Source organism: Myripristis murdjan, chromosome 7 (genome assembly GCF_902150065.1).
Source record: "Myripristis murdjan chromosome 7, fMyrMur1.1, whole genome shotgun sequence".
NCBI lineage: Eukaryota > Metazoa > Chordata > Actinopteri > Holocentriformes > Holocentridae > Myripristis > Myripristis murdjan.
In genome coordinates this window covers 18,823,539-18,835,260 of record NC_043986.1, presented here as the reverse complement: position 1 = coordinate 18,835,260, position 11,722 = coordinate 18,823,539, and the positions used below count along the sequence as shown (strand labels likewise).

The window sequence follows — 11,722 nt, the reverse complement described above, 5'->3', positions numbered from 1 at the left end:
ATTTCTGACTGATAGCATAGTGATTGAATTTAAATGATGCTGCATGGGTACACATCCCATAGCTGCGCTACCACAAAAGATACAATCAGAAAAAGAATCAGAAATAGATTATTGATCCCCGTGGAAAACCAGGCCAGCTGCTCAAATTCTCAGGAGAAAAACATGTACAAGCATAAGTGAAAGTTTAAGAAATATAAAGGGAAAACAACAACTATGTGCATTACAAATGTAAATATATGTGTATTATGTAAAAAATATGTGCATTAATCCGACAGTAATAATACAACAACTACAGCAACCACACTTCACACTCTCACACTTTGTCCCCCTAAGTGTCAGTATGTCCTGGATGAATAAATTATGACATGCAATATTGTTTAAGGCATGGGCTTTTATCTTGGACTCCCAAGCTGCACATTTACCTCAATCAAATCCTCGTAAAACATGTAATGGATTTTAGAATGAGTCTGTTTCTTCTCCCACCAGCCGGTCACATGGTCGTACCAGGATCCAAAAACCACTGAAACCACAGAGACACACATGAGAGGACAGCAAGAGAGGACTATGAATTCAAAAATATGTGGATTTCTCTTCCACTGATCTATTTCATACGTACTCTTCCTGTCCATGAATCTCTGTAGATAGCTGTTCCAGTCTCCAGGCTCAGGCTCAACCTTGTTCATCCGGTCAAAATGGAAGAAGGACACAACATTGTCTTAGGCATTACGGGCTACATAGACGATCTGCATACAGAAGGGAAAAAAACACATAGATTACCCAAACTAACTAAAATTCTGGGGCAGGACGTCCACTCACATTTCAAAGCTTCCTAAACCGGATTTGATTTGATCAACCACTAACACTCAGGCAGATAGAATAGTACGGTAATACTACTGTAGTACTGCCCTGTAGAATGTGTACTATCTTGTCAATCCATTTTCCTGATTTTTGTTAAAGCTGCGTGTTCTGAAGTCATAAAATACACCTTTAATGCATCAAAACATCAAATGGTGTCTTTTTTTTGTTTATTTATCACATATTATTTGATATTTCCAATGTTTAAATTTATATTGGTCCATCACTTGAAGAAGCATTTGTAATGTATGATACCAATACATTTTGGTCTATTTTTTTCTTAACCCCATATACCATCTGATAACACAGAGTAATGTCAAACTGAATGGTGTAGTAATTCAGTTTGTAAGCCACTGTTTTAAATATGCCTAAACAGTATTGTTATGTGTTGACTTAGAGGAAGGAAGACATACTGTACCCTGCAGTTTTGCTCCCAAATAGACTTGGGCACAAGCTGGACTGGAAGATGGGTTTTGATAAGTTGTGGAGAAGTGGGGAGCTTATCGGCCAAATCTGTTCCTATATAATTAGATATATAATAATATATAATTAGAATTGTTCACACATCACTGAATATGACAGTGTGCTTTGGAAACATGAATAAAATCCATGTTACATTTTAGTCACTGTACTGAAGACGAAGCCACCAATATCATGCAATAACTGCACACACACTCAACTTTGATACACTCTACTTTTATAATAATGCAATTAAGTGTAAATTACTATGAATGAGATGGTTTATTGTCAAGTGAGAAAATCGCCTTGATGGCATCTCGAAGGTTAAATGATGTGTGTGCTGTAACAGTGAAATAAAGTGAGTGTGTATGATCATTTGATTCAACCTGAGAGAAGTAAAGAAGGAATGTCGAGTTCCAGAAAAGGAACCGTGATGTGAATCGGCATGGATGTCTGACGCTCTGGAGATGTCTGACCAAAATACAGAAGGTCAAGGATGAAAGAGACCCATGTGGTTCCTGAAACAGAGAATTAAAATGAGGAAATCACAAGAGACCTCCGACTGTCCCAGCTGCTACCCCCCTATCCCCTTTTGTTTCAAGTGTTAAAGTAAAATTTGTGGACATGTGCAGACAGACCGGCTTCAGGGTATGTTGCAATAACTATATCATCTGGCCTGACCTGGAAGCTCTGAATTTTCTCCCAGTTGTTTGTGTAATGCTGAGTCATCGAGACTCCGTGGAAATCAAACAAGGTCAGTCGAGGAAGGGAATCCACCTGAGGGGGACAGAATCGAAGACCAGACGAACTGTTGACAAGAACATAAAATGTTTGCTTTGGAAGTAATTAATTTTTATTTTGTCGGGGGAGCAGACAGACTGCGTCATGGGCGTGATATGTAAATCAGTGTTAACAAGGCTGTTAACTGTCTGTGCAGTTCACTTTTGGGAATCACTTCTGTTAGCGCTGTGAGCAAAGAAAAGCAAACGACAATCAACAAAACAACGAAAGTGTTTTCATCAGCTCTGTGTTACAACTACAATATGTTAACAAACCCTACGTAAAGTAACAGACAATAGCTGTTTAAGTAATAGGACAGTATGCACATTTTTTTTTTTACAGACATACCTGGTCCTGGGAACATGATATGCTGATAATTTAGTTAAATTTCCTCTTACTACAATTGGTTTGTCTTCTGCTTCTGTTTGGCTTTCTTCGCTGTGTGGCATTTTTCCCCTTCTTCTCTTGTTAAATAAGCCATGACATCTAGCTGCAGTTAAACACTATTTTGTTTACTGATTTATTGTTGAGGCCCACCCCCTCAGCACTTCATTTTTTTTTTTTTTTTTTTTTTTTGAGGTTTGTGCATGTGTCTAGAACACCTCTTTTGTGGCTGGTTTCCCTAAAATACCTTTTAAATTCTTTTTACTCATTCTTGTGTGAGTGTTTGTGTTGTATTGGCCCGAGATCAAGTAGAACTAAGGTCTAAGTAACTGGCTATTCCAGTCAGTTCTAAACTGAGACATGTGCTGTGAGTATTTTGACTTGATTTTCATCAGAAAAAATGATGATAATGTGTTTATGGCATGATTGGGAAACCAACAGAACGTATCTGACATGAACTGGCAGAATAAAAAAACAGGAGGCAGTTTGTCAGGGAAGGAAACAATCTGTTTTCCTTGTCTTGCTGTCAAAGTGAATGCTGGCCAAGGACTGTCATGTGAGAAAACCATTCATATTTCACTGCTGTGACGTCAGATTAGCTACTCCACCAAATGAAGAGTTCCCTCCCTTGTGAGCAGCTCCATGGTCTCTGACGTCCTGGATAATCCTCACACACTCCTGTCCTCCACCACACAAGTGATAGTTTACAAGCATGCCCTGAAAGTTTTTGCAAAAAAACCCAGGTCCTTCCGTCACAGTGCCATCCTGACCAAGCACAAGTTGCTAAGTCTTGAAAACCTGATACACTTTAAAAATGCGTGTGTTATTTAAGTCTTTCACGGCTTAGCCCCGTCCCCACTAGCTGGCTATTTAAAGAAGATAACTTCCAATACCTCCAGAACCACCAGGGCCTCAGCCAGAGGGGACTGTATAATTCCCTACTGCTGCACAGTCGCTGGTCAATCTGTGCTCTCGGTCAGGGGAGGCAACTTCTGGAATGGTCTTCCAAGTGAAATTAGAGAATGCCCAACATACAATACGTTCAAAGTGCATCTAAAAGAATGGCTTCTATTGAATCAGATGTGTGCACACTCCCAAACATATGTGGCATACTTTTAACTTAGTATTAAGGCTAATAGTGTAGGCCTCCATCTACGTGTATTTTGAATTGGGTTACAGTAAAACCTCTAACTTATTATAGTTACTGATCTATAGGTTAAATGTCATATCTGTCTAGTACTGCTGTATTGTTTTGTCTTTTACTGTATTGTACTGTATTAACCTGGGCCCTATTGTAACTTGTGAGATGTGTCATGTTACCTTACTTAGATATATGGACTATGTTTTTAGATTTGTATTTTTTTTTTTTTTTTTATCTTTCAGGGAACATCTTACCAGGGACTAGAAATTAGCCTTTGGCTACAACCTGGCTTGTTTACAACACTATTTTTGTACTCTTGTACTCATATATGGTGTTTGTTCATTAACTTGCGTTGTCCCTCTGCAAATAAATCAATCAAATACAAGAGTTGATGTGGGGACAAACGAAGCACTCTGAGCTGGCCAAAAACTACTTAAATGACCTTTTTAACCCTTTAAGTAGATGTGGAAAGTCTGTTTTTATTTCTGGTCTGATTCCCACACTGGCCTGTGGAGCCGGTGTTTCAACAGAATCCTCAGCCTTCACACTTGGCTCCATTCTGCCTGGAGAACTCACAATATTGTTTTCAATGACAGTTTTAATCTGTTTTGGGATTATTTCTCCCTCTTCAGGCTTGAGTCCATCCCAACAGGAAGGCTAGCTGAATGCTGAGTGCAGCCAACTTGCAGCACATCATTCAGTCTCTTCAAGTGACTGATTGTTTACCTCCCACACTCCCTTCCTGGAACCTCAGTCTCTATCTACACTGGCATCTCAGAGTATTGTACACCCCTCTAGCTCCCCCTATCAGCTTTATCTGCCATTACCCCTCTCACTGGGCATTTTCCCCATTCAGACCATTTTTAGGCACACGGCCTCTCATAAAGGTTGAAACAACAACAGAAACAACAACAACAACAAAAAAAGCAGAATAATTAAAAAATGTGAGCTGCAATATGATTTCAATAAAACATATAATAAAGTTACTGAATAAATAAGTAAATAAATAAGAACAAATTGCACAAAAGCCTCTTGATACAGTCTTTGGGGTAATCTGTCATCCTTCCTGTTGTGACATGCACCGCTCAGCCAAGCATCTCCGGTGTTGCTCCCACCACTTCAACAGGAACTTTGAGTTTAAACTCTGAGAAAGTTCTCACTTTGTTGGGCATTCACAGCATGGACGTTGGTGCTGCCATACAAGATACAATAACAAACAGAATCAGAATCAGAAATAGTTTATTGATCCCCATGGGGAAATTGGGACAGATGCAATTGCTCAAATTCTCAAGAGAAAAACATAATATAATCATGAGTGAAATTATAAGAAATAGAAAGGGAATGTAAAAATATAAAAACATGTGATTTAACAATATTTTAAAAAATTTGTATTGTGTAAAAATATATGCATTGTGTTGAAATATGTGCATTAATCCTACAATAATTTTACAACAGAAACAATAATCACAGTTTCACACTACTTCTACATAGATTCTAAGTGTCAGTATGTCACAAGTGAATTATTTATGACATATAATATTGTTTAAGGCATGGGCTTTTATCTTGGACTCCCAAGTTGACTTTTAATAAGCCGCAGAAAACCATCTGAGGTAATTTTGTGTACTTCCTTTCATTTAAACACAAGACATCTGATGTCTATCCAGCACCACTGATCTGACATTAAATATACAGTTCTGATGATTATACTCATAATTTTCTTTGGCTGATTTTCACTTTTTTATTTTTGCTGCTTTTCTGTGAGGAAAGGAAATCAACTGAATCTTTGCAGGTTTCAGTGGGTTCAGTTATTTAGATGGCATACTTGAACACTGCCAAATCACAGTAAGATTAAACCAGAAAAAAGAAAACATTAAAATAATCCCTCATACTTTTTATAGTGAATTCAGTTACAGTGAAATTAAACTATAGCTCATTTAGCAGTGGATGCCCTGTAAGCCCCTCAAAGGACCCAAGTGGTTTAAGGCATGATAAAAACCCTGGATCATCCAGAGTGACTGGTCTGTCCCTACACGTGCACAGCCTCTTCAGTCCTCCTCAGATTTCTGTGCGGAACTGCAGTGTGGTGTTCTTCATCTTTTTCTTGTAGTCTTCATCAAACTGCTCATTCTGGGCCACAGTGAAATGGTTCTTCCAGTCACCAACCTTTCCTGGAGAACCACAGAGAAGCTATTTATTTTAGCATTTATGGGATTATTTGAGCAGATATTGACATGGACGATGAATCTCTGAATCAGAAACTGCAGAAGCAGGAGAAAAACACCTCGTTCTTTTCCTGTATGTTATAATGTTGAACATTATACCTTTTCTCATGAAGGGAGAAATCTTCGAATCCATAATTTCAACTGTAGAATAGTTAACCATGTTGTCCTTCTTCATGTTGTCGAACTGCACTCCCCCTCTGACTCTTTCCTTCTCCTCTACTGAAGGCGACAGTCCAAGAAAGTGGCAGAGTTGGTCGATTTCCCGTCCAGTATCCTGGGAACATAGTCGTCACACGGCATGTCACAACTACACCAACCACCACAAGGTGCTTAAACTACACTAAAAAGACTCCTCAGAAACACACACATGCACACACACACACACACAAACACACACACACACACACACACACCCATGCTGGCTGCACGTTTACCTCAATCAAATCCTCGTAAAACATGTAATGGATTTTAGAATGAGTCTGTTTCTTCTCCCACCAGCCGGTCACATGGTCGTACCAGGATCCAAAAACCACTGAAACCACAGAGACACATACACTATATTGCCAAAAGTATTCGCTCATCTATCCAAATCATTGAATTCAGGTGTTCCAATCACTTCCATGACCACAGGTGTATAAAATCAAGCACCTAGGCATGCAGACTACTTCTACAAACATTTGTGAAAGAATGGGTCGCTCTCAGGAGCTCAGTGAATTCCAGCATGGTGCTGTAATAGTCATATAATAGGATGCCACCTGTGCAGTAAGTCCAGTTGTGAAACTTCCTCGCTACTAAATATTCCACAATCAACTGTTAGTGGTACTATAACAAAGTAGAAGCGATTGGGAACAACAGCAACTCAGCCACGGAGTGGTAGGCCACATAAAATCACAGAGCGGGGTCAGCGGATGCTGAGACGCATAGTGCGCAGAGGACGCCAACTTTCTGCAGAGTCAATAGCTTGAGACCTTTAAACTTCATGTGATCTTCAGATTAGCTCAAGAGCAGTGCATAGAGAGCTTCATAGAATGGGTTTCCATGGCCGAGCAGCTGCAGCCAAGCCACACATCACCAAGCACAATGCAAAGCATCGGATGCAATGGTGTAAAGCACGCCGCCACTGGCCTCTAGAGCAGTGGACACGTGTTCTCTGCAGTGACGAGTCACGCTTCTCCGTCTGGCAATCTGATGGACGAGTCTGGGTTTGGTGGTTGCCAAGAGAACGGTACTTGTCTGACTGCATTGTGCCAAGTGTAAAGTTTGGTGGAGGGGGGATTATGGTGTGGGGTTGTTTTTCAGGAGCTGGGCTTGGCCCCTTAGTTCCAGTGAAAGGAACTCTTAATGCTTCAGCATACAAAGACATTTTGGACAATTTCATGCTCCCAACTTTGTGGGAACAGTTTGGAGATGGCCCTTCCTGTTCCAACACGACTGCGCACCAGTGCACAAAGCAAGGTCCATAAAGACATGGATAAGCGAGTTTGGTGTGGAAGAACTTGACTGGCCTGCACAGAGTCCTGACCTCAACCCGAGAGAACACCTTTGGGATGAATTAGAGCGGAGACTGCGAGCCAGGCCTTCTTGTCCAACATCAGTGTTTGACCTCACAAATGCACTTCTGGAAGAATGGTCAAAAATTCCCATAAACACACTCCTAAACCGCGTGGAAAGCCTTCCTAGAAGAGTTGAAGCTGTTATAGCTGCAAAGGATGGGCCCACATCATATTAAATCCTATGGTTTAAGAATGGGATGTCACTCATGTTCATATGTGTGTGAAGGCAGCCGAGCGAATACTTTTGGCGATATAGTGTATGAGAGGACCGCGAGACAGGACTATGAATTAAAAAACATGTGGATTTCTCTCCCACTGATCTATTTCATTCATACTCTTCCCGTCCATGAATCTCTGTAGATAGCTGTTCCAGTCTCCGGGCTCAGGCTCAACCTTGTTCATCCGGTCAAAATGGAAGAAGGACACAGCATTGTCTTTGGCATTGCGGGCCACATAGACGATCTGCATGCAGAGGGGAAAAAACACATAGATTACACCAACATCAGCTTGAAATGTATCATGATTTTACACCATTTTCCATCACTTTGACACCGATCAGCTGCTGAAGTGCTCATTAACAGCTGATCATGTAAATCTGCTGTACCAGTGCCTGGAGGCAGACATGTTATCAGTCCCAGTTTTCTATATTTCCTTCTACAGCCATTCAGTTTCTGAATAGAAATCAAGTCCTACATGTTGAAGTTAGTTTGATCAGGGTTATCATACTGCACTTGTCATGGAAGAGGGACACTCATTTCCTCGAATTTTCCTTCGCAGCAAACAAGCATGCTGGGATTCATTCATCTTCTAAACCGCTTATCCTCACTAGGGTCCCGGGGGAGGGGGGGGGACAAGACTACGAAATATATGTTAAAAATCCTGATGATTTAGGCGCCAGGGTTGGAGTCTGCAGTAGTTTTGTAGATCCCTCTGTTTAAATAAGCAGTAACATGGACAGAAAACTGTGTTTTTCCTTATCAAGCTGGATTTGTATTGTGCATATGTGGTGCAAATTACTGTTTCATTCGATATGTTTCCATGCATTTTAAATCTGAAGCTCCATCAATACCTGGTTTTCCTTAAACATATTTACAGGTATCCTAATGTTTAATGATATTACAAATGACTGATTCCATCTTCAGTATTTTCAAATAGCCAGCCTCTTCCTCTGCATTTAACTATAATTTTTTTCATGCTAGTCTAGCCAGCTAAAAGTTAACCTGGTTCCAGAGCCGTGAATCACATGTTCACTAAAAAGTTGGGAACTGATGGAAACTGTAATACTACTGTATTACTCCAATATCATATGTGTACTATCTTGTCAATCCATTTTACTGATTTTTTTTTTTTTTTTTGAGCTGCATCAGAAAACGCACTTTTTTTTTTTTTTTTTTTATTACACATTATTAGATATTTCCAATGTTTCAATTTATATTGGTCCATTGCTTGAAGGAGTGTTTGTAATGTATTATCACATATAATTTGGTCTATTTTTTTTCTCAGCTCCATATACGATCTGATAACAGAGTAATGTGGTCTAGTAATTCAGTTCATAAGTCACTGTTTTAAATATGCCTAAACAATGTTATTCCCATAGATTTTTCTGCTTCCATGTTAAAGCACTGGGAGTTATGTGTTGACTTAGAGGAAGGAAGACATACTGTACCCTGCAGTTCTGCTCCCAAAAGGACTTGGGCAGAAACTGGACTGGAAGATGGGTTTTGATGAGGCGTGGAGAAGTGGGGAGGTTATCAGCCATTTCTGTTCCTATATGGAAGAGTGAGGGTGGAGTAAGCAAGGAAGTGAGCTCGCAAATCATAACATAAAATTAGAATTGTTCAAACATCACTGAATATGACAGTGTGCTTTGGAAACATGAATAAAATCCATGTTACATTTTAGTCACTGTACTGAAGATGAAGGCACCAATATCATGCAATAACTGCACACACACTCACCTTTGATACACTTTACTTTTAGAATCATGCAATAAAGTGTAAGTGACTGCGAATGAGATGGTTTATTGTCAAGTGAGAAAATCACCTTGATGGCATCTCGAAGATTAAATAATGTGTGTGCTGTAACAGTGAAATAAACTGTGTGTGTATGATCATTTGATTCAACCTGAGAGAAGTAAAGAAGGAATGTCGAGTTCCAGAAAAGGAACCCTGATGTGAATCGGCATGGATGTCTGACGCTCTGGAGTTGTCTGACCAAAATACAGAAGGTCAAGGATGAAAGAGACCCATGTGGTTCCTGAAACAGAGAATTAAAATGAGGAAATCACAAGAGACCCCCGACTGTCGCAGCTGCGACCCCCCTTTCCCCTTTTGTTTCAAGTGTTAAAGTAAAATTTGTGGACGTGCAGACAGACCGGCTTTAGGGTATGTTGCAATAACTATATCATCTGGCCTGGCCTGGAAGCTCTGAATTTTCTCCCAGTTGCTTGTGAAATAGTGGGTCATCGAGACTCCATGGAAATCAATCAAGGTCGGTCGAGGAAGGGAATCCACCTGAGGAGAAAAAATGAGCAGGGTGTCACAGAAATAGACCAAACAAACTGGTTTCAATAGCAGAGCATATTTGCTTTGGAGGTAGTTTATTTTTATTTTGTCGAGGGAACAGACAGACTGGCGTCATGGATGTGATTGTTTGATGTGTAAATCAATGTAGACAACAAACACCAAGAAAGTGGAGCACATCACACCGATTCTTAAAGAATACACTCTAAAATCTTACTAGTTTTACTTTGCTCCTGAATACCCAAAGTGTGCAACAACAATTAGCTGATTTAAACCAGGGCTTAAAACCTTACTGTTTGCTGCAGCTCACCTATAAAACACATATCTCACCACCTTCTTCTTGTTTTGTTTCTGCCATTATCATTTTTAAATTTTCCTTGCTTTGTTTTTTAAATAAATTTTTTTTTTATTGATTTTAAACATGTCATGTTCTTTCAAAGTTTTATTTTTTTCTTATCTCTACATCTCTGTAAAGAACTTTGACTTGCTTTCTGTATGAATGGTGCTGTACAAACAAACCTGCATTGCCTTGCCTTGCTTTATTGTTGCAATTACCATTCGGGATATCTTATTAAAGTCACTTCTATTATTGCTGTGAGCAAAGAAAAACAACAACCAATATTTAACTGTACTCTACAAACATGTTTTCATCAGCTCTGTGTTACAACTACAGGAAGTAAACAAACCCTATGTAAAGAAGTAGACAGTCGCTGTTCAAATAATAGAACATAATACACATTGTTAAAAAAAAAAATACTAATTACATTTTTTTTTACAGTCATACCTGATCCTCGGTGTATGACATGCTGATTGCACTGTAAAATTTCCTTGTAGTACAGCTGGTCTGTCCTCTGCCACTGTTTGGCTTTCTTTGCTCTCCGGTGAACTATTTCCCTTCCCTTTCTCTTGTTGCATAAGCTCTGAATGACGTATCCCTGCAGTGAAACAGTAAACACTGATCCTGAGATTGCTGAGGACCAAACCCTTAGCGTTTCCTATTCACCTTTTTTTTTTTTTTTTTTTTTTTTTTTTTAATGAGGTCTGTATGGGCGTGGATCTACAAAAACCTCCTTTATGGCTGGCTCTCCAAAGGTTAAATGATAAGCAACTCAGTTTCTATTGGGCACTCATATGATAATGAAAAAAAGTTCTCACACTTTTTCTTTTGAAACATCACATTCTGCTGGCTCAAACTTGAAAACACTTACAAATTGCTCATCTGGCCCTTCGACAATTTTCAGACATGAGATGCTGTACAGGCTTGAGTATTAGCAAAAGCCAGACACTTGGAAGTTGTCATTAAACAGGAAACTTTGCCTCTCAGTTCAGTGACCCGAGGTATTATACAATTTGTATCTTGTAGTGGTGCATGGTGAATATATAATACAGCTTTTTTGTTTTTGTGTGTATTTCAAGAAGATAGCTGTTAGGGTTCGGTATAATTGAAGGATCTTTAGATATTGCATGTTTGTGTTTATTTAGCTTATGTGTATTGTGTGTGTGTGTGTGTGTGTGTGTGTGTGTGTGTGTGTGGCGGGGGGGGGGGGGGGGGGGTCTGCCTTCTTTTATTCAGGGACTAATGAATATATTGATACATTTATTTATCTATTTTATTGTATTTACTTGTAAATTTTGCACTTGTCCTTGGGCCAAACCAGAGGATGACAAACCCAAAAAGAGGGATGACCGCTGTGACTTTGGGGTAGTGTTAGAAAAATGTGCTGCCTATCTTATACTAAGTAAGAAAGAACAGAGTGCCAGTACACAATGTTCGAACATAGCATTCTCATGTATCTTCTTGCTGTT

The 11,722-nt window shown here is 39.5% G+C and overlaps 1 protein-coding gene and 1 long non-coding RNA gene across 2 annotated transcripts; both read right to left on the bottom strand.

The window, feature by feature from the left end:
• Positions 1 to 427: 427 nt before the first annotated feature.
• On the bottom strand, positions 428 to 1,352 carry LOC115362000 (uncharacterized). Its single transcript, XR_003928469.1, has 3 exons — positions 1,274 to 1,352; positions 617 to 743; positions 428 to 520 (listed from the first exon to the last, which is right to left on the bottom strand). It is a non-coding gene; the product is annotated as an uncharacterized LOC115362000 (long non-coding RNA).
• Positions 1,353 to 4,841: 3,489 nt separating this feature from the next.
• LOC115361998 (cytosolic sulfotransferase 3-like) lies at positions 4,842 to 10,814 on the bottom strand. Its single transcript, XM_030055745.1, has 8 exons — positions 10,701 to 10,814; positions 9,769 to 9,907; positions 9,519 to 9,650; positions 9,061 to 9,161; positions 7,730 to 7,856; positions 6,276 to 6,373; positions 5,941 to 6,115; positions 4,842 to 5,787 (listed from the first exon to the last, which is right to left on the bottom strand). Exons 1-8 carry the CDS (start codon positions 10,719 to 10,721, stop codon positions 5,675 to 5,677), a joined length of 906 nt encoding a protein of 301 aa, XP_029911605.1. The 5' UTR covers positions 10,722 to 10,814; the 3' UTR covers positions 4,842 to 5,674.
• Positions 10,815 to 11,722: the final 908 nt, after the last annotated feature.